The 27,663-nt window shown below is 44.0% G+C and overlaps 1 protein-coding gene across 1 annotated transcript in view; it reads left to right on the forward strand.

The window, feature by feature from the left end:
• Positions 1 to 27,663, forward strand: part of LOC106584478 (NUAK family SNF1-like kinase 1) — a 38,916-nt gene that overhangs the window by 1,967 nt on the left and 9,286 nt on the right. The window contains exons 2-5 of the mRNA XM_014169848.2: positions 7,618 to 7,738; positions 17,048 to 17,199; positions 25,471 to 25,536; positions 25,760 to 25,879. Coding sequence (XP_014025323.2) covers positions 7,618 to 7,738; positions 17,048 to 17,199; positions 25,471 to 25,536; positions 25,760 to 25,879 — 459 coding nt within the window. The remainder of the gene's footprint in view (positions 1 to 7,617; positions 7,739 to 17,047; positions 17,200 to 25,470; positions 25,537 to 25,759; positions 25,880 to 27,663) is intronic.

Consider the following 27,663-nt stretch of genomic DNA (forward strand, 5'->3'; position numbering starts at 1 on the left):
TTTTTGTTTGTGTCTTGGTGCTGTTTTGATCAACATGTTCTTCATGTTTTTCTATGACTTTTTTTGTCATTGAATGCTCACCATCTGCCCTCATGCACCATACTTGGAGACCAGATTTTTCCTCATGCTGCAGAATTTGACCCATGTTCCCCACTGGCAGAACGAGATGAACTTTCCATATGTGTGTTCAGATTCAGAATGCCAGAAGGAAAACTCAGTAGGGTCAGCATGTCCAACGCTCCTGACACACACATACATGCTTGGTGGGGGCACCATAAACCCATAGCTCAAATAGCTCCTTCAGATGGCCTGCCTGGCTGGTGACTGGTGCTTTACAGCAGCCAGTGCTTTATAACCCATTTCTCCACTCATTAAACCCACAGGGTGCTTGGGTCTGTTTGAGTAGCCTAATCACTTCTTGTGACATTTTTAAGGCTATTATGTTATATCCCTTTATAACCTCTGTAATACCACTTTGTATGTCATTGCCATCTCCACATGCCCTGACATCATTCTAGAAATGTATGGAGTGATGGTATTCCCTGATCCCCGTGCATTCCTCCTCTATCAGTGAGCCTGGCCTAGCTTAGTTCTCCAGCCCTTAATGGTTCCACTTCAAATGGCAGGCAGCAGAGCTGATCCAGGAACAGTGTGTAGCTAATAATAAATCAACCTTTCCATTGAATGTGTCACAACATTATTAGCAGCACAAGTGGCCATGGGCCCTTTGTAAATCAACACTTGAGTACATTCGGTTAAGCATCACCCAGACAGAGACAGAGAGAGAGAGAGAGAGAGAGAGAGAGAGTGTGTACAGCCCCAGAGTGTGTGTGTCTGGCCTGGTGTTTAGAGAGCGTTGTACATGGTCCCTGGCCTAAAGAGCCCCTGGTGTCCATATGATAGAGATTAAAACAGGGAGACAGACCGTTATGCAATCCCTCTGCTCTGGCTCTGCCTGTTTTACTTTCCCTGGTTGGCGTGCAGGCTTCTTTAACAGCTAGACTAAATGAGAAGAGCATAAGGGGAAAGAGATTGAGAAGAGAGTGTGTGTGTGTGTGTGTGTGTGTGTGTGTGTGTGTGTGTGCTTGCGTGTGTGTGAGAAGCTTGGAAGGGACTGTCATTAAAGAGAGATTGATTAGATGTGTGGGTGCATGAGCATATGTGTTAGTGAAAGTGTGACTGAGCCTGTAGACATAGGATCTGCAAACCCTTCTCTTGTGTGTGTTGGCTGCTTGGTTTGGATGGAAAGTCAGACTGTCTGTCCTCATACTGTATGTCTGGTCTGATTGGACTACTGTAAATCTGGTCTGATTGGACTACTGTATATCTGGTCTGATTGGACTACTGTATGTCTGGTCTGATTGGACTACTGTATATCTGGTCTGATTAGACTACTGTATATCTGGTCTGATTGGACTACTGTATGTCTGGTCTGATTGGACTACTGTATGTCTGGTCTGATTGGACTACTGTAAATCTGGTCTGATTGGACTACTGTATATCTGGTCTGATTGGACTACTGTATGTCTGGTCTGATTGGACTACTGTATATCTGGTCTGATTGGACTACTGTATATCTGGTCTGATTGGACTACTGTATATCTGGTCTGATTGGACTACTGTATGTCTGGTCTGATTGGACTACTGTATGTCTGGTCTGATTGGACTACTGTATATCTGGTCTGATTGGACTACTGTATGTCTGGTCTGATTGGACTACTGTATGTCTGGTCTGATTGGACTACTGTATATCTGGTCTGATTGGACTACTGTAAATCTGGTCTGATTGGACTACTGTATATCTGGTCTGATTGGACTACTGTAAATCTGGTCTGATTGGACTACTGTAAATCTGGCCTGATTGGACTACTGTATGTGGGCATGAGCTTGGATGTGCAAATGTAAATGTGTATGCAATTCTGACTCTTGCACGTGCTAATGTGCGTTTGTAATGCTGTAGATGTTGCCAGTACGGAGGGGTGTGTGTGTGTGTGTGTGTGTGTGTGTGTGTGTGTGTGTGTGTGTGTGTGTGTGTGTGTGTGTGTGTGTGTGTGTGTGTGTGTGTGTGTGTGTGTGTGTGTGTGTGTGTGTGCTTGCATGTATGGGTGTGCGCACGTTTGTACTTTTTGGGTGTGTGTTCGTGAAAAGGTTGTGGTGACAGCAGGGCCCAGACGGAGCAGTGACACATGAAAGGCCATCCCCAGCAGGAAATGAGAGACAGGGATGGAAAGTTAATATCCTGTTGGGGTCCAAAGCAGAGGGAGGGGAGGAAGGAGGGAGGGAGAAAGGGGAAGAGGGCGGGTTTGGTGGGTGAGGTAGGTAGGAAGGTAGGGAGATAGGGGCGAGGCAGGGAGAAAGGAGGAGGGAGTAGGGGAAGGATGGAGGGAAGGGAGAGCAGTTTAAAGAGAACACCACCATAATGGTAGGGGTGGGCTTCACTTAAGGGGTTACAAAGTCACATTAATATGAGTTTAAAGCACTAGATTACCTCACCCCAAACAGTGGATTCAGTGAGGATTAACTGGGAGGAGAAAAATACAGAGATTCACTGTTATTGGCTGTAGTCGTGCAGTTATCAGCATTCTTTCTTCTTCTCTCTGGCTCTGTGGTAAACATACTACACTGAGAGATGGCTCTGCTCTCGTAATCAGTCATAGAGTCCTCCCTGCTATTGTCAACTCCCCTAATACACACACACACACACTATCTCTCTCTCCATCCACACACATGAACATGATCTTCAGAGAGAAAGGGTGAACTTGTGATGTATACCTCATCTATTTTAATGGGCTGAGAAAACACCGGCCGTTGTCAGGCTCTAGTGGAGCGGAGCGTGGCCTCTCACATCAAACACACTTTAGCATACAGCCTAGCAGGAGGAGTGTACCTGGCAGAGGGTGGCTGGGCCAGGCCGGCAGGGCAGCGATCTGTTTGACTGACAGTAATAGCCCACCACTTAAAGACAGGCGTAGGGCCGCACTATACTGTGACAGCCAGCTGGCAAATGGATGATTCACAGTAGAGCTGGGACAATAAACCGAAAATGATCGACACCAACCATACTGATCACTTATCGCAGGCATTTTGCTGATATCGGTCATTACGATAAGTAGCCTATACTAGAGAAGTAGTTTAAAGGAGAATACAAATAAACTGTGATGCACATTCATGTTATAAAATTATAGCGTAGCACCCCGAATTATCGGCATTTTCAACAGCATTTAAGAAACATATTACCTTCAAACAGTGTTATCTTGTGATCAAGCCATCAATGTTTTGTGATTATTAATGTTGTAAAAATGTTAGCTAACGGATGAGCAATTAGCATGTTTGACATTTCAGTGGAAATACTACTACTATCAGCTATTTGATAAGCGGTTTAGCAAAGAAAATACGTCCTGTATTATTGGCCACCATACTATTTTGTTCAATCACAGTTATTTTGTTCAAAAAACAGACACCAACCTCGTATCCAAAGTGTTTACTAGATAGTTGACTAGTTGGCTAGCCTTCCAGTAAAAAAAATGACTTGCCTGTCAACTTTTCATTGCGTAGCCCGGTGCGCCTTCCTGTAGACTCTTATAAATGGTTTTTCACTAACATCTTCAGTGTTGGATTAATATTATGTTTTGAGAAAGTAGATAATAGTTTAATACTAACATATAATTGAATATGAATAATTTAGGTAAAAAGTTGGATATTAAATGATGTGTGGTCTGTCGCCAGTCGAATGTTACAATATACAGCGTGTCCCACAAAATGTGTATATTTATATAACTTTTTGGAAACAACCAAAACCTAACTTCATTTACATAAACTGCAATGAAAATCGGTGGTCAGCTAGCAAAATGTACCGTTATTTTCTAGGCTATTTAAATGTTGAACTCAAGGTGATTTAATCTTCCAAGCGCTGGAGAGAGTCCGAAGTTAGGGGCTGTCCGATGTTGGGGGAAAATTAGCTAGTTCTATTTATCATTATCGTATCAATTCAGGCAATTTACCGCTATATGGATTTGTCCATATCGCCCAGCTCTAATCTACAGACCTGCATGTTTAGTGACCCACTACAATACAGGATCCCAGGGGAATAAAAGATGAGCCTAGGCGGATGGAGGGATGGAGGGATGGATCTCTTTGTCTGCTCTCTGTATTGTTGGGATGCTGTCTCTCTAAGCTAATGAGTTTACAAACAGTCTAATTTGAGGGTCAAAGAGCAGGGTCTGTTGATACTGTACTCTACTGTACTATCTGCCAAGAGAAAGTACATCCCGTCCACATATCTCTGTAGAAATTAAACCCCACACACACCACTGTACCCATGACTTTAGGGCAGGTGTGTCCAACTCATTCCATGGAGGGCCGAGTGTTTGCGGGTTTTTGTTTTTTCCTTCCAATTATGACCTAGACAACCAGGTGAGGGGAGTTCCTTACTAATCAGTGACCTTAATACATCAATCAAGTACAAGGGTGGAGCGAAAACCCACAGACACTCAGCATGCCGTGGAATGAGTTTGACACGTGCTTTAGGGTCATGTCAGACCTTGGTGAATTGATACCGTACCGTCTCCAGGTAGACTACCTTCTCCTGTACTGCATTTTTATAGGGACTTAAAACCACACCCTCTTACTTTTAAATAAAAAAACGCAAATGTGAAAAAAGTGACCTGCAATGCAGACAGTGCTGCTTCAATGGAGACAGACTATGGGCTTACAGTCCTACTAGTTTACGATTTGGCATGATGTGAATACAGTACTATTGCTGTTGATGACCCCATGAGGTAATGGAAAACACAAAACAATGGAGGTATAACACTTACAATAAAGACCAGTGAATAATTAACAGACTAAAGACTACTACTCAGCATGTGAAAACAAAACAGGGCCTTTACTTGTTTATACATATATCTTTTTTTATTCTATGTAATCAAGTCATGCTCTGGATGAGGAGTTTTTCCGGCCTGGGTTATTTTTATTAAGGTACACCGTAATTAGCTTGGAACAGTGACTGTATGTGGTTTCTACTCCTGCCTGGCCCTGGAGTAGAACTGGCCTTCACTATAATGGACCTTTCTCTTAGTAAGGAAAGTTTGTGTCCTCCCTAGCTAACAGAGGCAGTCTAAATGAATATACAGTACAGGTATACAGTAGTAAGAATAATCCATGGGGCTCGAACCTGAGTGTTTGGTATTTGTGAATTCTAGGGCTGTCTGCGACTAAAACAAATATCGGTCGACCAAGAGTCGTATGTTCTTTCAACCAATCCACTTGTTGAAATTTTAAAACATGTATTTTTTTCCATATAAAGACACACCCTATGTGTTTTAATAAAATCAACTATATGTAGGCTACTGATCTTGTCTGATGCTTTGAGCACAGTGTGATTAAATAATTAAGACACACAAATTACTCAAGAGAGCCTAACCAGAAGAAAGAAACTTGTTCTCAAAACTCTTCCTCCTGCTGCTGCTGGCCTTTGCAGATTCTGCCATTACGCTCCCAAAGTTGTCGGTAATAGGCTACACCAGGGGTCGGCAACCTTTTCCATTTGGAGTTCCAATTTATCTAAATCTAAATTATACAAATCTAAAAGTAACTTCTATTGCCATTGCCAACAATGTAAAAATAGCCTACATAAAGCCAACAAATAGAAACATTGCAGCCTGCAGGTAGAAAATATCACATTGGCTACGCATGGCTTGTCTGCAAGGAACTTGAAACATTGTATGAACTATCAACTTGGTTCAGACTGAAGCTTTCTCTAACGAACTTGAAACATTGTATGAACTATTAACTTAGTCCAGACTGAAGCTTTCTCTAACAAACTTGAAACATTGTATGAATTATCAACTTGGTCCAGACTGAAGATTTCTCTAACAAACTTGAAACATTGTATAAAGTATTCTGGACCCTCAAATGTTCCTGTGCCAGTGAGCTCCGGACAGACATACCAAGTAATCAGGTAGACATATTTTATGTCGCTTCCACCAGATCAGAGCATGACATTTTTTCCCCTTTCATGCTGAGTGGATTTCGAAAGGGAGAGAGCTGGAAAGATTTTTCAAATAGGCTACATTGAGGAACTATTGTCATTCTGAAATGATGTAAAAGCAGACTTTGTTTACTTGCTGTTTGAGGTGAATAAGAAATTACTTTGAGAAGCTTCACCGCTCATTAGTGGTATTGAGTTAAGACAATCAAAAATACTATCAGATCCCCAAATGGGCACAATTTATAAGCCTACATTTGCACGCAGGCCAGGTAGCCTAGGCCTACCTCTAGGCGTAATCAGTTGCGCATCCTTACTGAACAACTCATAAATAGAATGAAATAAACCATCACTTTTTTCTCATAAGTGTAGCCTAGGTTGTGCGCTCTGTAAACAAGATGTCCACTTCGACAATGACAACGGTAAGACTGTAATAATAATAGATTGAATGCATTGACACAAATTACAGTAAACAAACAATGTAGATTACAAATGATGGTAATTACCGGTAGATGTACTATTGGTGATACTGTCATCCCCGTGGCCTCCACAATGGATTAGTCCACTAAATTTGACCAGTGGACTAAATGGGGTCAGCCCTAGTGGAGTTTATATTATATGATGATATTACTATTATTAACTCTCTGATGTAGATGTAGACCTACACATTGTACGATGTGTGTAAGTGTTTGTGAGAGGTATAGTATAAATCCGCACCCTCTGTTAGCCAGAAAATGTGTTTGTTTGTCACTCGTAGTGTCTTCACGGACTAGTTTAGAAGGTTCAGCTCGCTCATCAATCCACTTCCCCTGCTGGGACACACACACACACTGCCAGGAGTTGCAGTTGCCATGGAAACCCACAGCACAGAAACCCCCTATTCTTCTTGATGTGCTACCTGATATATCCATAAGACTGCGGTCAGGTGCCCCTGCCCCACCCTGCTCCACACACACACACACACACACACACACACACACACACACACACACACACACACACACACACACACACACACACACACACACACACACACACATCACAGACTTGAGAGACCAAGCTGTCTGTTAATACCAGGGTGAACACAGTACAAAGGAGTCCTCCATTACTGCACCACGTGCCAAGTTGTTTTTCCTCAGAGAGCACCTTCATTTTCTCCTCTAAAGAGACAGTAAATTACACAGCAAGAGCCTGTGATGACTGTGATGACTGAGTCTCAGTGTCTCTCAGTCAATTGACCGCCTCCTGTCTGTGTGGACTGGATAAATGGGAGAGTAGGGGTCAGAGGTCACAGTGTTCAGGGGCTCTGGGGAGGAGGGTTATGTGGTTGAGGTTCAGAGAGTATTCATTTAGATTATGTTATGTAAGACATTTTACAATGGTCAACAGAGTGTTCTTCATTCCCTGGCTGTCCAAATGTGTTTGCTGATGTGCGATCACTGTGATTAGTTGTCTGTGATTTGCTGTGTGGGTGTGTTGACTCACCTGAGTTGGTCATCATAACAATCCGTTTGGATGTATTGCTGATTTTGATTGACCTAGCCCACTAGTCATTTTGTCATACTTGTATCCATGTGATTTTTAGTCCACTTTAACTGACCAGAGCACGTGCCTGTCCTCTCTGTCCTCAGGTGGCTATCAAGTCCATCCGGAAGGAGAAGATCAAGGATGAGCAGGATATGGTTCACATCCGCAGGGAGATAGAGATCATGTCATCCCTAAAACACCCCCACATCATCTCTATTAATGAAGGTGGGTCTCTGTTCTCACACACACACACACACACACACACACACACACACACACACACACACACACACACACACACACACACACACAATTCACTCTCTCTTCCCTCCCCCAGTTCTGCCTCGTACCGCTGTAGGACTGTCATGACAAGCAGATGTCATAATAAGATCTGACCTCAGCTTTTGGATGTTACTTATCTTTTCTTCTTTGTCTGAGCCCAGTCAGAGAGCGGATCCATTGTGTGTGTCTGTGTGTGTCTGTGTGTGGCTGCACGTGTGCGTTTCTGGATGTCTTTCAGAGAGTGTATGTGTGTGCACGTTCACGTGTGTGTGTGTGTGTGTGTGTGTGTGTGTGTGTGTGTGTGTGTGTGTGTGTGTGTGTGTGTGTGTGTGTGTGTGTGTGTGTGTGTGTGTGTGTGTGTGTGTGTGTGTGTGTCAGGGGGGTGTCCGTGAGGTTTGCCTCTCTCTCCCACATCTAAGAGGCCTCTTCTTATGTCTTCCCTGGTCTTGATCTCAGGGCCAGACATCTGCTGGTACTTAGAGAGATCTCCAGCTAGGAGCCAGACTGAGACTGAGGGCAGTAGAGGGAGAGAGAGGAGACTAACTCTACCCTGCTAACCCTGAGTCTGACTCCACAGATATGGACAGGGAGAGAGGGAGAGAGAGGAGGCTAACCCTGAGTCTGACTCCACAGATATGGACAGGGAGAGAGGGAGAGAGAGGAGGCTAACCCTGAGTCTGACTCCACAGATATGGACAGGGAGAGAGGGAGAGAGAGAAGGAGAGAGAGAGGAGGCTAACCCCACCCCACTAACCCTGAGCCAGACTCCATAGATATGGACAGGGAGGAGAGGCCCTTAGCTCACGCTAAAGCCGCCTCCGCTTACAGTATATCTGTCCCACTAGACCAGTGGTTCCCAAACTGTAATTATTATTATTATTTTATATATGTTTTTAGGAACTCAGTCCGGCTTTCAACTTACCCTTGAAGGTTGTAATAGTAGAATGCACAAGGTGCAGTTTCTAGGGTAGTGCATCATCAGTTCCTCTTGTCATGTTAGTCATTGCAGACCTTAGAGAGCTATTTATAACTGGTCAGAATGTCCAGATCTACGAGTCCATGTCAGCTAGTGTTTTTTCGCTAGGTTTTTTAACTCATAGATTTTGTTGTAATGTTTGAGTCACTCAAATATCACATGAATACACATCAGCATTAGACATAGCAAAATGTATAGAATTGCAAGAAATCTCCGCCAACAAGAGGGGTGTGAACAGTTTGTGTCATGAACAGTGAGTGCTTGTGCCCATAGAAAAGACGTGACGCGCACGAGCAATGGGGGCGAGATATTTTCCCCAATATCGGAAGGGGGACCTGAGTGAAAAATGTAGGAAATCCTGCACTAGACAACCCTCCAAAAGTCAAAGGCTTCACTCATATTGTGTGTTGCAAATCTGCTCTTTTGGTTTGAGCCCACATCTCAGTTTGAGAGGGGAAGTGTGATTTACAGAGAATGTTGATGGAGGTGACATTACCTTACAATTTCCATCACCAGTTTGACCCACAAATGAACCTCCATCTCAAAGGGCAGTTAAACCTAAAGCACATAGATGCGGTAAATCAGATCTAGTGTCTGTTTTTATTTCCCACGTCATCAGAACTGTTGATCTAACAGCACTGCTCAAACAGGCTGACTTCTGACACTGCTTTGATTGGGTTCAAAGTCTGTCACTCTTTATTGACCCAACAAACAGTCAAACGGTGCTATTTGTCATGGCAACTTGCCGGTCTTCAGTGAGTGTTGTGGTTGCTATGGTTCAACTTAGTTTGTATGTGTCAGAAAGGCTGATTAGGAGAACACTCCTATAAACTAGCCTATAAGGAGTTGGGCTGCTGCTCCCTCTTATAAACTGGCCTATAAGTAGTTGGGGTGCTGCTCCCTCCTGTAAACTAGCCTATAAGGAGTTGGGGTGCTACTCCCTCCTATGCGTTAAGAGCAGCCTGCCCCTCTGTCTGCTACCAACCATTGCTGGTCGATTTTTTGCAGAGGTTCCTGATTTCTGGTGTTTCTCTTTAACCAGTGGTTACCGTTGTGAGCTGGCCCCTGCCCAGAAAAGTGTTGCAAATGTATAGGCCCATACAGTATGTGTATCCGGCAACACCCGTGTCAACAGATAACTGCTTGTGTGAACAAAGCTGAACCAGATGTGCAGCGTTGAGATTTTCCTGCTCTGCATCCATTCTGCATCGATCAGCAGGCCTGTGAGCATTTAAAGCACATTTGCATGTCACTTCCAGCACAATTCATAACCTCATAACTGGATTTTAAAGGAACATTTTCCAGAGAGGTCTTCCTGAAAGTCAATTTGGTTCATTCAGTTTAAATGGTATTCACATCATCTATTTGTGTAGTGTATTGTGTAATGCTATTTGCCCCCAGCACACTTATAGGCTGTCAAACAAGCCTGGCATGACAGGGATAAGGACCTCCCTCTGGTTTAGAGAAGACGGGACTTTGAGAAAGGATAGATTTTAAAGGGGGTAGCCCTCCTCCCACTCATTTTCTGGTTTGAGTGGAAAAAGCACTGCGTTATGAGTACTGTCACTATCCCTCCATGTAAAATATAAGACAAATAACTAATGGGGGAATTCTGACCCGAGTTAAATACTCGTAGTTAGAATGTAATTCCTTTTTTTAATGCACTTCTCTCTATGCGTATTCTGAACTTGAGCTTAAGCATGTAAGTGGAAAAGGCGTCTACTTAATTTTTTCCCAAATAAATAACACCATTTTCCATGCACTGTAATTTACAACATGATAAGAGGTAAATGAGTAATCTGTTTGGATAAGGGAATTGTAAATATATATGACACTTGTTATATCTTTCTGTTTTACCTTATCACTGGAGACAAATGTGAAACTAGGCATATGGCAGTAAACTGAAGCATATCAACATATCAACTTTCCCAGAGTGAAGTTTACGAAATGCTGTGCCATTATGCCGAATTAAAATTGTAAGTCCTTTTAACTTGCAAGGATGGGCACTCTCGAATGTCTTAATTATAGGTTACCCCAACTTACTCAGTTTCCTATTTTTATCATGTTAAATAAACTCAGCAAAAAAAGAAACACCCTTTTTCAGGACCCTGTCTTTCAAAGATAATTTGTAAAAATCCAAATAACTTCACAGATCTTCATTGTAAAGGGTTTAAACACTGTTTCCCATGCTTGTTCAATGAACCATAAACAATTAATGAACATGCACCTGTGGAACGGTCATTAAGACACTAACAGCTTACAGACGGTAGGCAATTAAGGTCACAGTTATGAACACTTAGGACACTAAAGAGGCCTTTCTACTGACTCTGAAAGCACCAAAAGAAAGATGCCCAGGGTCCCTGCTCATCTGCGTGAACGTGCCTTAGGCATGCTGAAAGGAGGCATGAGGACTGCAGATGTGGCCAGGGCAATAAAGTGCAATGTCCGTACTGTGAGACGCCTAAGACAGCACTACAGGGAGGCAGGACAGACAGCTGATTGTCCTCGCAGTGGCAGACCACGTGTAACAACACCTGCACAGGATCAGTGCATCCGTACATCACACCTGCGGGACAAATACAGGATGGCAACAACAACTGCCCGAGTTACACCAGGAATGCACAATCCCTCCAATAGTGCTCAGACTGTCCGCAATAGGCTGAGAGAGGCTGGACTGAGGGCTTGTAGGCCTGTTGTAAGGCAGGTCCTCACCAGACATCATCGGCAACAACGTCACCTTTGGGCACAAACCCACCGTCGTTGGACCAAACAGGACTGGCAAAAAGTGCTCTTCACTGACGAGTTGCGGTTTTGTCTCACCAGGGGTGATGGTCGGATTTGTGTTTATCGTCGAAGGAATGAGCGTTACACCGAGGCCTGTACTCTGGAGCGGGATCGATTTGGAGGTGGAGGGTCCGTCATGGTCTGGGGCGGTGTGTCACAGCATCATCTGGCTGAGCTTGTTGTCATTGCAGGCAATCTCAACGCTGTGCGTTACAGGGAAGACATCCTCCTCCCTGATGTGGTACCCTTCCTGCAGGCTCATCCTGACATGACCCTCCAGCATGACAATGCCACCAGCCATACTGCTCGTTCTGTGCGTGATTTCCTGCAAGACAGGAATGTCAGTGTTCTGCCATGGCCAGCGAAGAGCCCGGATCTCAATCCCATTGAGCACGTCTGAGACCAGTTGGATCGGAGGGTGAGGGCTAGGGCCATCCCCCCCAGAAATATCTGGGAACTTGCAGGTGCGTTGGTGGAAGAGTGGGGTAACATCTCACAGCAAGAACTGGCAAATCTGGTGCAGTCCAAGAGGAGATGCACTGCAGTACTTAATGCAGCTGGTGGTTACTTTTGATTTTGACCTCCCCCCCTTTGTTCAGGGACACATTATTCAATTTCTGTTAGTTACATGTCTGTGGAACTTGTTCAGTTTATGTCTCAGTTGTTGAATCTTGTTATGTTCATACAAATATTTACACATGTTAAGTTTAAAATAAACGCAGTTGACAGTGAGAGGACGTTTATTAGCCACTATGAGTATCGACTGTCAGTAGACCTAATAACCACACATATTCAACTGCCAATTTACTGTTAGTTCCTATAATTGGTATTGCCTAAATTATCTTTCCATTTAATTATATTGTTTAGTTTACCTTTATTTGCTTTCTCTGTAAACGCTGTCATGGCTGTGTGGTTGTTGCTGAGGATTATTAGTAACAGTTCATCATATTTTTTTGAAGACGTAGGACATCACACTGCTTGCTTTGTGAGTACCTCTTCCTCTCGATTAGGCCCATACTTGACACAAACTCGGGATCTCTGCCTTGCTAGCACCCGTGACCGCCCTCCTGAAGCGTCTTACCAGTTGACGCCACCCGAAAAGCTAGCTATTTGCTTGTGCAAGTGGCGACATTTTGGGCTGAGGCATAAGCTTCACGCATCTCCATGTGCTACATAGGCTAATTAAATCATTATGGAGCAGACCAAGCTGTAATAGTTTGAACACGACGCACGGCGCAATACTTGGCCATTTCATCACACAGTTTCATGATTAGTGCAAGCAATAGTATAGTCTACTGTTGTACACTATTCTGTCTATTATAATTCTATGTACACTAATCTTCCAACATTAACATGGGTTGAAGAACTGAATGTGGCTATTTTCAGAATGATTCAAACCACCGTTTTCTTTCTTTCTAGTGTAAATGCTCTCCAAACCTGTTTTTTATGATTAATAAACACTTTCCTAACCCTAAATAATCTACAAGATCAGAGTATTTTTTATCTATCAATTGGTGCTGAAACAGAGACAAATATGGATATATTTAGATGGTTTCTTTCATTGATCCCTAATATTCTCAACGTTTTCTCTGGCTGGCGAAAGTATTCACCCCCTTGGCGTTTTTGCTATTTTGTTGCCTTACAGCCTGGAATTAAAATGGGGTGTTTGTATCATTTGATTTACACAACTTTTAAGATGCAAAATATTTTTTCTTGTGAAACAAACAAGAAATAACACAAAAAACAGAAAACTTGAGCGTGCAGAACTATTCACTCCCCCAAAGTCAATTCTTTGTAGAGCCACCTTTTGCAGCAATTACAGCTACAAGTCTCTTAGTGGCACATCTAGCCACTGGGATTTTTTGCCCATTCTTCAAGGCAAAACTGCTCCAGCTCCTTCAAGTTGGATGGGTTCCGCTGGTGTACAGCAATCTTTAAGTCATACTACAGATTCTCAATTGGATTGAGGTCTGGGATTTGACTTGGCCATTCCAAGAAAAGAAAAAATGTTTCCCCTTAAACCACTCAAGTGTTGCTTTAGCAGTATGCTTAGGGTCATTGTCCTGCTGGAAGGTGAACCTCCGTCCTAGTCTCAAATCTCTGGAAGACTGAAACTGATTTCCCTCAAGAATTCCCCTGTATTTAGTGCCATCCATCATTCCTTCAATTCTGACCAGTTTCCCAGTTCCTGCCGATGAAAAACATCCCCACAGCATGATGCTGCCACCACCATGCTTCACTGTGAGGATGGTGTTCTTGGGGTGATGAGAGGTGATGGGTTTGCACCATACATAGCGTTTTCCTTGATGGCCAAAAAGCTCAATTTTAGCCTCATCTGACCAGAGTACCTTCTTCCATATGTTTGGGGAGTCTCCCACATGCCTTTTTTCTTTAAGCAATGGCTTTTCTTCTGGCCACTCTTCCATACAACCCAGCTCTGTGGAGTGTATGGTTTAAAGTGGTCCTATGGACAGATACTCTAATCTCTGCTGTGGAGCTTTGGAGCTCCTTCAGAGTTATCTTTGGTCTCTTTGTTGCCTCTCTGATTAATGCCCTCGTGCCTGGTCCGTGAGTTTTGGATGTTGGCCCTATCTTGGCAGGTTTGTTGTCGTGCCATATTCTTTCAATTTTTTTATAATGGATTTAATAGTGCTCCGTGGGATGTTCAAAGTTTCAGATATTTTTTTTATAACCTTCCCACCACTTTGTCCCTGACCTGTTTGGAGAGCTCCTTGGTCCTCATGGTGCCGCTTGCTTGGTGGTGTTGCAGACTCTGGGGCCTTTCAGAACAGGTGTATATACACTGAGATCATGTGACACTTAGATTGCACACAGGTGGACTATATTTATCTAATTATGTGACTTCTGAAGGTAATTGGTTGCACCAGATCTTATTTAGGGGCTTCATAGCAAAGGGGGTGAACACATATGCACGCACCACTTTTCCGTTTTTTATTTTTGAGAATTTTTTTAAACAAGTTCTTTTTTTCATTTCATTTCACCAATTTGGACTATTTTGTGTATGTCCATTACATGAAATCTAAATTAAAATCCATTTAAATTACAGGTTGTAATGCAACAAGATAGGAACAATGTCAAGGGGGATGAATACTTTTGCAAGACACCGTATTCTAGTGAGTCTGTTGACAAAATTCAAACTAAAATGTACACCGTATTTAAAGGGATGTCTTAAGATAAATGGACTGAAAACCCTATTGAATGAAAACTCCACAAGAAAATCTGTTGGCCAGCAAGTGGGAGAGGTTTCACCAGTTTAATGCAATTTATTCAGTGCGTGCAAGGTAGCCACACCTGCAGAGTGCGTTACGCAAGTGAATCAGGTAAGTCTGAATGCCAAGTACTGATAAGTGCGTAGGAAAGGCGTAAATGGCTCCTAAATGTTTATGTTAAAGACCTCACTTCAGACATTAACACACTATCAGGGTGTTATTTTAGCTTTTATGTTACAATATAGTCATTCTTATTTTTTTTACATAAAAGCTGCTTCTTAATAACTTCATTGTCTATCTAACTCTGCTAAGGCAGTGATTAGCAACCCCCTCCTCATGTTAACAGCTCAGAGGCCTAGCCTAGTGGACCCAGCGGATAGCAGAGCAGGGCATTGGGACAATGGGTGCTAATTCGTGTGATCTATGGCCTGCTGGCCTATTGAACAAAGACCGAGTGAGTGATGGACAGAGGGGGCACTCCATTATGTAAGCCAGGTAATTAACCCAGTGAATCATGGGGGAGGGTGGCACGAGGGGCATGGGTCAGAGGTAACGAGCGCCCACGCTGGGCTCTCAAACGGACCCCCTCCACGGATCGCCAGAAGGGTCGTCCCGGGTCACGGCTCCGTCGGCCAATCAGAACCAACCCCCAGGTCGGCTGGCCCAGTTCCCGTGCTGCCTGCCCTGCCCAGCGGAGAAGTCACAATCAGGGAGGGTTGCCATCAATCAACATCAACATGTTTTTACCACAGGATTATTCTCTGAAAGGGAGGGGAGGGTGGGAGGAGAGGAGAGTGGATGGGTGGGCCTGTGAAGGTGCTCACTCATGGGTGCAGAGAGTTGACTAGGCCTTCACCCCTGGAGCCCCTGTAGTGTGGGAAAATACACTGACAATAAGAAGAACATGGCCGATGGTTGTGTCATCATCCCCTCTCTCTCCGCCTGACTAACAGTTCTCATCCCCCATATGATGCACTGCTGTTGGGTCGGCAACTTGCTCTGGCAGTAGGCGAAATGATACATTGGAGGCTAGATAGAAAGTGGAACAATACAGGACAGGTTGTCCTGTGTCTAGTCTGTGAGGCGTTCCTATCTCTTACTCAAGTAATGCACGCGTAAATGGAACTTAATTCCATTTTTTTTACTTTTCTCTCTATGCGTACTCTGACCTTGAACTTAGGCATGAAGTAACAAATGTTTCAGCCAGCTATTCTTTTGGGGTGGAGATAACAGAAAGGAAGGTGGGGCATAGGTGTGTCTACAGATAGGCCGTATTCTGACCTTGACTTAATTACCTCGTAATTCCACCACCTTTATGCACGATGAAACCATGAATAAGGTCCAACAACCTAACCTGTCTGTTCCAAGTGAAACAGCATCTACTTTCTTTGTTCCGATAGAAATAACACTGTTCTCCATGCACTGTAATGTACAAGTTAATAAGAGCTATTGATAAGAGCTAGGTACATGAGGAAGACGTTTGTATAAGGGGATTGTAAATATAAATGACAATTGTTTTAATTATTTTACCTTATGATCGCTGGAGACAAATGTGAAACCAGTCATATGGCAGCAAACTGAAGCATATCAACATACAGTGCCTTGCAAAAGTATTCATCCCCTTTGACGTTTTCCCTATTTTGCTGCATTACAACCTGTAATTTAAATGAGACTGGTGAAAGTTAGTGACATGATGAGATGTTGATTTACTGTCCAGGTCAGGATGACACTATGGACCTTCTGTTAACCATGCTCTTCTCTTCTTTTCCCTCCCTCCCTCCCTCCCTCCCTCCCTCCCTCCCTCCCTCCCTCCCTCCCTCCCTCCCTCCCTCCCTCCCTCCCTCCCTCCCTCCCTCCCTCCCTCCCTCCCTCCCTCTCTTCTCATTTCTCTCCCTCTCTCCCTCTCTCTCTCTCTTCGCCTTCTCCTCTCCAAGGGGTTTGGGTGTTACTAAAACACACCGCCATCCCCTCCCTTCCAGTTGTGTTGTTAAGACTCAAGCCAGACACATGAGGTGGGATTGGTGATGTAATGTAATCATAGAAGCAGTGCAGAGAGAGTGTGAATACAGCCAGTTGGCTCTGAAACTGGGAGGGGTACTCTTCTCATTTATTCAACATACTGTCCACTGAAACTATGAAGTTAGTTGTTTCTCTTCCTGAATGTTTTCTATGATGAAACCTCTGCTGTGAAACAAATGGTTGCTAACTGTTTGTCCACGCTAACTGTTTGTCTATCCCAACTGTGTGTCCATTCTCCTCCAGTGTTTGAGAACAAGGACAAGATCGTGATCGTGATGGAGTACGCCAGTAAGGGTGAGCTGTATGACTATATCAGTGAGCGCCGGCGCCTGAGCGAGAGAGAGACGCGACACTTCTTCAGGCAGATAGTCTCTGCCGTGCACCACTGTCACAAGGTAAAATCCTCCAGAGAAACGTGCACACGTGCACGCACAAACACACCCACACATTTCTGCTAATCAGATGCAGGGCAAAATATCGTAACCTTATGACTATAACCGTATATATTCCTCACATAGAGGAGAAGTCTGCAGTATGAGCTATGCTTTTAGTGGCCTCTTGGTGTCAAGGAGGACTGTAAGGGACTTAACACAATCCAGTGTTGTCCATTGTGCACACAGTCCCAGCTCATCTGTTGTCATGACTCCATATCCCTGGATCCCCTCATAGCTCCCCCAGGACACCCCCCTCCCCTCCCCCCATAGCGTGGATCCTAGCCCCCCCCACCCCTTTCCTCTCCCTTCCCTCGTTAAACCATGGTCCCCCAGGGACGGGGGATGTTTGGGTGGGCTCCCCACTAGTCATCATCTCTACAGCTGGGATGGGATGATGTCATCTTCCCAGCATAAGGGGGAGCACCAGACATACAGCCAGCGAGTAAGGATGAGCCTCTAGGGGCAACCACACTGAGGGGTGGAGTACCATGGTGTAGGGTAGTGGGGTGATATAGTGTGGTTGACTGACATAGGAAGCAGGTGCACTGTGAGAGTGCTGATTAGACCCACCTCATCCCCTCCATTTATAAGCATGTGAACATGTGTTCCCTATCACATCCTAACCAATTGGAGACGCACAGTACAGTGTAGGCCCGGCGGTTACAGCTGTAGTGAAGTCACCCCATCACTTCCAGATCTGAAATGGCTGCTTGTGTTTCCAGTTGCTGTGTGTATACCACAATGTTAATGCATGCCTTGAAAGGGCCACTAACCAACATAGTTGCTTTTTTTGTGAGAAGATACAGTACCAGTCAAAAGTTTAGAAACACCTACTCATTCAAGGGTTTTTCTTAATTTTATACATTGTAGAATAATAGTGAAGACATCAGAACTATGAAATAACACATATGGAATCATGTAGTAACCAAAAAAGTGTTAAATAAATCAAAATAGATTTTATATTTTATATTCTTCAATGTAGCCACCTTTTGCATTGATGACAGCTTTGCACACTCTTGGCATTCTCTCAACCAGCTTCATGAGGAATTATTTTCCAACAGTCTTGAAGGAGTTCCCACATGTGCTGAACACTTGTTGGCTGCTTTTCCTTCACTGTGCGGTCCAACTCATCCCAATCCATCTCATTTGGGTTGAGGTTGGGTGATTGTGGAGGCCAGGTCATCTGATGCCGCACTCCATCACTCTCCTTGGTCAAATAGCCCTTACACAGCCTGGAGCTGTGTTTTGGGTCATTGTCCTGTAGAAAAACAAATGATAGTCCCACTAAGGGCAAACCAGATGAGATGGTGTATCACTGCAGAATGCTGTGGTAGCCATGCTGGTTAAGTGTGCATTGAATTCTAAATAAATCACAGACAGTGTCATCAGCAAAGCACCCCCACACTATCACACCTCCTCCTCCATGCTTCATGGCGGGAACCACACATGCGGAGATCATACGTTCACCTACTCTGCATCTCACAAAGACACCGTGGTTGGAACCAAAGATCTCAAATGTGGACTCATCAGACCAAAGGACAGATTGTCAACGGTCTAATGTCCATTGCTTGTGTTTCTTGGCCCAATCAAGTCTATTCTTATTGGTGTCCGTACTGGTTTCTTTGCAGCAATTTGACCATGAAGGCCTGATTCACGCTGTCACCTCTGAACAGTTGATGTTGAGATGTGTGTTACTTGAACTCTGTGAAGCATTTATTCTGGCTGCAATCTGAGGTGCAGTTAATTCAATTGAACTCATCCTCTTATCCTCTTATCCTCTGCAGCAGAGGTAACTCTGGGTCTTCCTTTCCTGTGGCGGTCCTCATGAGAGCCAATTTCATCATAGCGCTTGATGGTTTTTGCGACTGCACTTGAAGAAACGTTCAAAGTTCTTGAAATTTACTGGATTGACTGACCTTGACGTCTTAAAATAATGATGTACTGTCATTTCTCTTTGCTTATTTGAGCTGTTCTTGCTTGGTCTTTTACCAAATATGGCTATCTTCTGTATACCACCCCTACCTTGTCACAACACAACTGATTGGCTCAAATGCATTAAGAAGGAAAGAAATTCCACAAATTAACTTTGAACCAGGCACACCTGCTCATTGAAATGCATTCCAAGTGACTACCTCATGAAGCTGGTTGAGAGAATGCCAAGAGTGTGCAAAGCTGGCATAAAGGCAAAGGATGGCTACTTTGAAGAATCTCAAATATAAAATATATTTTGATGTGTTAACATTTCTTTTGGTTACTAATCAAATCAAATCAAATGTATTTATATAGCCCTTCTTACATCAGCTGATATCTCAAAGTGCTGTACAGAAACCCAGCCTAAAACCCCAAACAGCAAGCAATGCAGGTGTAGAAGCACGGTGGCTTGGAAAAACTCCCTAGAAAGGCCAAAACCTAGGAAGAATCCTAGAGAGGAACCAGGCTATGAGGGGTGGCCAGTCCTCTTCTGGCTGTGCCAGATGGAGTTTATAACAGAACATGACCAAGATGTTCAAATGTTCATAAATGACCAGCATGGTCAAATAATAATAATCACAGTAGTTGTCGAGGGTACAACAGGTCAGCACCTCAGGAGTAAATGTCAGTTGGCTTTTCATAGCCAATCATTGAGAGTCTCTACCGCTCCTGCTGTCTCTAGAGAGTTGAAAACAGCAGGTCTGGGACAGGTAGCACGTCCGGTGAACAGGTCAGGGTTCCATAGCCGCAGGCAGAACAGTTGAAACTGGAGCAGCAGCACGGCCAGGTGGACAGGGGACAGCAACGAGTCATCATGCCAGGTAGTCCTGAGGCATGGTCCTAGGGCTCAGGTCCCCCGAGAAAGAGAGAGAGAGAAAGAAAGAGAGAATTAGAGAGAGCATACTTAAATTCACACAGGACACTGGAGAAATTCTCCAGATATAACAGACTGACCCTAGCCCCCCAACACATAAACTACTGCAGCATAAATACTGGAGGCTGAGACAGGAGGGGTCAGGAGACACTGTGGCCCCATCCGATGATACCCTCGGACAGGGCCAAACAGGCAGGATATAACCCCACCCACTTTGCCAAAGCACAGCCCCCACACCACTAGAGGGATTATCTTCAACCACCAACTTACCATCCTGAGACAAGGCCGAGTATAGCCCACAAAGACCTCCGCCACGGCACAACCCAAGGAGGGGCGCCGACCCAGACAGGAAGACCACGTCAGTGACTCAACCCACTCAAGTGACGCACCCCTCCTAGGGACGGCATGGAAGAGCATCAGTAAGCCACTTACTCAGCCCATGTAATAGGGTTAGAGGCAGAGAATCCCCGTGGAGAGAGGGGAACCGGCTAGGCAGAGACAGCAAGGGCGGTTCGTTGCTCCAGTGCCTTTCCGTTCACCTTCACACTCCTGGGCCAGACTACACTCAATCATGGGACCTACTGAAGAGATGAGTCTTCAATAAAGACTTAAAGGTTGAGACCGAGTCTGCGTCTCTCAAATGGGTAGGCAGACCATTCCATAAAAATGGAGCTCTATAGGAGAAAGCCCTGCCTCCAGCTGTTTGCTTAGAAATTCTAGGGACAATTAGGAGGCCTGCGTCTTGTGACCGTAGCGTACGTGTAGGTATGTACGGCAGGACCAAATCGGAAAGATAGGTAGGAGCAAGCCATGCAATGCTTTGTAGGTTAGCAGTAAACTTTGAAATCAGCGCTTTTCGTAACAGGAAGCCAGTGTAGGGAGGCTAGCACTGGAATAATATGATAAATTTTTTTGGTTCTAGTCAGGATTCTAGCAGCCGTATTTAGCACTAACTGAAGTTTATTTAGTGCTTTATCCGGGTAGCCGGAAAGTAGAGCATTGCAGTAGTCTAACCTAGAAGTAACAAAAGTAACAATTTTGGACAGAACATTTCTGATCTTTGCAATGTTACGCAGATGGAAAAAAGCTGTCCTTGAAACAATCTTGATATGTTCGTCAAAAGAGAGATCAGGGTCCAGAGTAACGCCGAGGTCCTTCACAGTTTTAGTTGAGATGACTGTACAACCATCAAGATTAATTGTCAGATTCAACAGAAGATCTCTTTGTTTCTTGGGACCTAGAACAAGCATCTCAGCCAGTGGAATCCTGTGGCACGTTATTCAAATACCTTAGAAATGCTATTACTTCAATTTCTCAAACATATGACTATTTTACACCATTTTAAAGACAAGACTCTCGTTAATCTAACCACACTGTCCGATTTCAAAAAGGCTTTACAACGAAAGCAAAACATTACATTATGTCAGCAGAGTACCCAGCCAGAAATAATCAGACACCCATTTTTCAAGCTAGCATATAATGTCACATAAACCCAGAAGAAAGCTAAATGCAGCACTAACCTTTGATGATCTTCATCAGATGACAACCCTAGGACATTATGTTATACAATACATGCATGTTTTGTTCAATCAAGTTCATATTTATATCAAAAACCAGCTTTTTACATTAGCATGTGACGTTCAGAACTAGCATACCCCCCGCAAACTTCCGGTGAATTTACTAAACATTTACTAAATTACTCACGATAAACGTTCACAAAAAGCATAACAATTATTTCAAGAATTATAGATACAGAACTTCTCTATGCACTCGATATGTCCGATTTTAAAATAGCTTTTCGGTGAAAGCATATTTTGCAATATTCTCAGTAGATAGCCCGGCATCACAGGGCTAGCTATTTAGACACCCAGCAAGTTTAGCACTCACCAAAGTCCGATTTACTATAAGAAAAATTGTATTACCTTTGGTGTTCTTCGTCAGAATGCACTCCCAGGACTTCTACTTCAATAACAAATGTTGGTTTGGTTCAAAATAATCCATAGTTATATCCAAACAGCGGCGTTTTGTTCGTGCGTTCAAGACACTATCCGAATGGTAAATAAGGGTGACGAGCACGACGCATTTCGTGACAAAGAATTTCTAAATGTTCCATTACCGTACTTCGAAGCATGTCAACCGCTGTTTAAAATCAATTTTTATGCCATTTTTCTCGTAAAAAAGCGATAATATTCCGACCGGGAATCTGCGTTTAGGTAAAAAGACGAAAGAAAATAAAGCATGGGGTCGACTCGTGCATGCGCCTAAGCCCATTGTCCTCTGATCGGCCACTTACCAAAGGCGATAATGTGTTTCAGCCTGGGGCTGCCTGATATCATTCAGCTTTTTCCCGGGTTCTGAGAGCCTATGGGAGCCGTAGGAAGTGTCACGTTACAGCAAAGATCCTCAGTCTTCAATAAAAAGTGCCAAGATGAACAAGAACATGTCAGACAGGGCACTTCCTGTTCAGAATCTTCTCAGGTTTTTGCCTGCCATATGAGTTCTGTTATACTCACAGACACCATTCAAACAGTTTTAGAAACTTTAGGGTGTTTTCTATCCAAAGCCAATAATTATATGCATATTCTAGTTTCTGGGCAGTAGTAATAACCAGATTAAATCGGGTACGTTTTTTATCCGGCCGTGTAAATACTGCCCCCTACCCCCAACAGGTTAAAAGGTAATTTACCACCTTCCCAAGTGCAGTCTCAGTGCTATGATGGGGTCTAAAACCAGACTGAAGCCTTTCGTATACATTGTTTGTCTTCAGGAAGGCAGTGAGTTGCTGAGCAACAGCTTTTCAAAAATTTTGGAGAGGAATGGGAGATTCAATATAGGCCGATAGTTTTTTAGATTTTCTGGGTCAAGGTTTGGTATACATCCGGTGGATAGAGAGCCATTTATTATGATCAATATAGGAGGGCCAAGCACAGGAAGCAGCTCTTTCAATAGTTTAGTTAGAATAGGGTCCAGTATGCAGCTTGAAGGTTTAGAGGCCATGATTATTTTCATCATTGTGTCAAGATATATAGTACTAAAACACTTGAGTGTCTTCCTTGATCCTAGGTCCTGGCAGAGTTGTGCAGACTCAGGACAACTGAGCTTCGGAGGAATACGCAGATTTAAAGAGGAGTCCATAATTTGCTTTCTAATGATCATGATCTTTTCCTCAAAGAAGTTCATGAATTTATTACTGCTGAAGTGAAATCCATCCTCTCTTGGGGAATGCTGCTTTTTAGTTAGCTTTGCGACAGTATCAAAAATACATTTCGGATTGTTCTTATTTTCCTCAATTAGGTTGGAAAAATAGGATGATCGAGCAGCAGTGAGGGCTCTTCGATACTGCACGGTACTGTCTTTCCAAGCTAGTCGGAAGACTTCCAGTTTGGTGTTGCGCCATTTCCGTTCCAATTTTCTGGAAGCTTGCTTCAGAGCTCGGGTATTTTCTGTATACCAGGGAGCTAGTTTCTTCTGACTAATGTTTTTAGTTTTAAGGGGTGCAACTGCATCTAGGGTATTGCGCAAGGTTAAATTGAGTTCCTCAGTTAGGTGGTTAACTGATTTTTGTCCTCTGACGTCCTTGAGTAGGCAGAGGGAGTCTGGAAGGGCATCAAGGAATCTTTGGATTGTCTGAGAATTTATAGCACGACTTTTGATGCTCCTTGGTTGGGGTCTGAGCAGATTATTTGTTGTGATTGCAAACGTAATAAAATGGTGGTCCGATAGTCCAGGATTATGAGGAAAAATATTAAGATCCACAACATTTATTCCATGGGACAAAACTAGGTCCAGAGTATGACTGTGGCAGTGAGTAGGTCCAGAGACATGTTGGACAAAACCCACTGAGTCGATGATGGCTCCGAATGCCTTTTGGATTGGGTCTGTGGACTTTTCCATGTGAATATTAAAGTCACCAAAAATGTGAATATTATCTGCTATGACTACAAGGTCCGATAGGAATTCAGGGAACTCAGTGAGGAATGCTGTATATTGCCCAGGAGGCCTGTAAACAGTAGCTATAAAAAGTGATTGAGTAGGCTGCATAGATTTCATGACTAGAAGCTCAAAAGACGAAAACGTCTGTTTTTTTTTGTAAATTGAAATGTTCTATCGTAAATGTTAGCAACACCTCCGCCTTTGCGGGATGCGCGGGGGATATGGTCACTAGTGTAACCAGGAGGTGAGGCCTCATTTAACACAGTAAATTCATCAGGCTTAAGCCAGGTTTCAGTCAGGCCAATCATATCAAGATTATGATCAGTGATTAGTTCATTGACTATAACTGCCTTGGAAGTGAGGGATCTAACAGTAGCCCTATTTTGAGATGTGAGGTATCACGATCTCTTTCAATAATGGCAGGAATGGAGGAGGTCTTTATTCTAGTGAGATTGCTAAGGCGAACACCGCCATGTTTAGTTTTGCCCAACCTAGGTCGAGACACAGACACGGTCTCAATGGGGATAGCTGAGCTGACTACACTGACTGTGCTAGTGGCAGACTCCACTAAGCTGGCAGGCTGGCTAACAGCCTGCTGCCTGACCTGCACCCTATTTCATTGTGGAGCTAAGGGAGATAGAGCCCTGTCTATGCTCGTAGATAAGATGAGAGCACCCCTCTAGCTAGGATGGAGTCTGTCACTCCTCAACAGGCCAGGCTTAGTCCTGTTTGTGGGTGAGTCCCAGAAAGAGGGCCAATTATCTACAAATTCTATCTTTTGGGAGGGGCAGAAAACAGTTTTCAAGCAGCGATTGAGTTGTGAGACTCTGCTGTAGAGCTCATCACTCTCCCTGACTGGGAGGGGGCCAGAGACAATTACTCGATGCCGACACATCTTTCTAGCTGATTTACACGCTGAAGCTATGTTGCGCTTGGTGACCTCTGACTGTTTCATCCTAACATCGTTGGTGCCGACGTGGATAAAAAATAGCCCTATACTCTCTACACTTGCCAGTTTTAGCTTTAGCCAGCACCATCTTCAGTTACTACATGATTCCATATGTTTTATTTCATAGTTCTGATGTCTTCACTATTATTCTACAATGTAGAAAACAGTAAAAATGTAGAAAAACCCTTGAATGAGTAGCACTGGCACTGTAAATTATCCTGGTCCATCATTATAGGCTCTTGTTTATGTGAGGTGAGTTAGAGGGAAAATCACTACAGATGTCAACACACAGACGATAGAGGGCCAGGCAGGGCAATTAAACCTACTAGACCAATTGGCCCACTCTAACTATATCCCCTGAGAATAACACTGGAGTTTGGTCTCACCTCACGGGCAGCAAGCGAATGAACGAACAGCGAATGAACGCTCCCCTACTGTACAGACCGGCAATCGGTCTGGTGATTTTTCTTCTAGAGCCAACGGATGTACTGTTTGTCTTTTACAGAATGGGGTGGTGCACAGGGATTTGAAACTGGAAAATGTGCTACTGGATGAAAACTGTAACATTAAGGTAAGAAAGAGTCATTTTTATTCAACTCTACAGACTCTTGTCCATACATTGTTTGAATCTGTAATTGTGTAACAGTCTGTAACTTTGAGTGCTATTTAGATATGGAGGCACTACTAGACAACTTTCTTTTTTAGAGTCTGTAACCTTGTCAGTGCCATGAGACTTTTAATGACATTTGTTATGATGTTTTACCAAACCTCGATGTGTCTCTGTCTCCCACCAGATTGCTGACTTTGGACTGTCCAACCTCTACCACAAGGACAAACTGCTGCAGACTTTCTGTGGCAGCCCACTCTATGCATCACCGGAGATAGTCAATGGAAGACCTTACTGCGGCCCAGAGGTAGGCACTAGGCAGGCACCACAGAGGTCAGGGGCCACAGACAGACACAATGAGACAGACTGGTTTTCTTTTGTCCCTGGGAGAAGTTATTACTAATCCCCAGGACCTGGCACTGTTGGGTGGGAGTCCCAAATCAGATATAGAGAGGGAGGGAGAGAGATAGAGAAGGTTGGTGGTAGAGGGAGGGAGTGGAGGGAAGGGAGGAGGTGTAACAGCATTGTTTCCGTCCTTCGCGCCCCAACCTGGGCTTGAACCAGGGACCCTCTGCATACATCGACAACAGTCACCTTCGTACCATCGTTACCTATCGCTCCACAGAAGCCTTGCAGAGTAAGGGAAACAACTACTTCAATGTCTCAGAGCGAGTGATGTAACCGATTGAAATGCTCCCAGCACGCATCACTAACTAGCTAGCAATTTCACACCGGTTATAGAGGCATGAGGTATCCTCTTCTATGGGATGCTCCCTACTCAGTTACTACTCCCAGCAACTCTCACATCCTTAGTGGAAGGCCACAGATGGTGGCTTGGCTCCCTTTGAAGACTATAGTGTAGTTGTTGCTCATAGTATCCTGGCGCTGAAGATCATGGCTGACATTTAATGTTCTCCCAACCAATTGTGCTTTTTTGTTGGTTTTTTTGCGTTTTGTGTAACTTATTTTTTTACTTATTGTGTACATAATGTTGCTGCTACCATCTCTTATGACCGAAAATAACTTTTGGACATCAGAAAAGCGATTACTCACCGCGGACTGGAAGAAACTTTTTCTGTTAACGAGTCCGAGGAGAAGTATATCCTGCTTTCACTGGAACAGGCCCAGATCCACGCCTTTTGCATGAAGAAAAGAGGCCAGAAAAGGGGCCGCAGATCGGGCAGCCTTCTGAGAATCCAGAGGCGAGCGAGTAAACTCCCACTAACATCCGTTCTTCTTGCTAACATGCAATCATTGTAAAATAAAATTAATGACCTACGATTAAGATTATCCTACCAACGGGACATTAAAAACTGTAACATCTTATGTTTCACCGAGATGTGGCTGAACGAAGATACGGACAATATAGAGCTAGCGGGATTTTCCATGCACTGGCAGAACAGAGACGCTACCTCTGGTAAGACGAGGGGTGAGGGTGTGTGTCTATTTGTCAATAACAGCTAGTGCGCGATGTCTAATATTAAATAAGTCTCGAGGTATTGCTCGCCTGAGGTAGAGTACCTTATAATAAGCTAAAGACCACACTATCAACAAAGAGAGTTCTAATCTGTATTATTCGTAGCCGTCTATTTACCACCACAGAACGAAGCTGGCACTAAGACCGCTCTCAACCAACTCTATAAGGCTATAAGCAAAGAAAATGCTCGCCCAGAAGTGGTGCTGCTGGTGGCTGGGGACTTTAATGCACATTTTTACCGCATGTCACATGTGCAACCAGAGGGGGAAAAAATCCTAGACCACCTTTACGCCACACACAGAGATGCATACAAAGCTCTCCCCCACACTCCATTTGGCAAATCTGACCATAATTCTATCCTCCTGATTCCTGCTTACAAGCAAAAACTAAAGCAGGAAGTACCAGTGACTCGCTCAATACGGAAGTGGCCAGATGACGGAATGCTACACTACAGGACTGTTTTGCTAGCACAGACTGGAATATGTTCCGGGATTCATCCAATGGCATTGAGGAGTTCACCACCTCAGTCATCGGCTTCATCAATAAGTGCATCGATGACGTTGTCCCCACAGTGACTGTACGTACATATCCCAACCAGAAGCCCTGGATTACAG

The sequence above is a fragment of the Salmo salar genome, chromosome ssa23 (assembly GCF_905237065.1).
Source record: "Salmo salar chromosome ssa23, Ssal_v3.1, whole genome shotgun sequence".
NCBI lineage: Eukaryota > Metazoa > Chordata > Actinopteri > Salmoniformes > Salmonidae > Salmo > Salmo salar.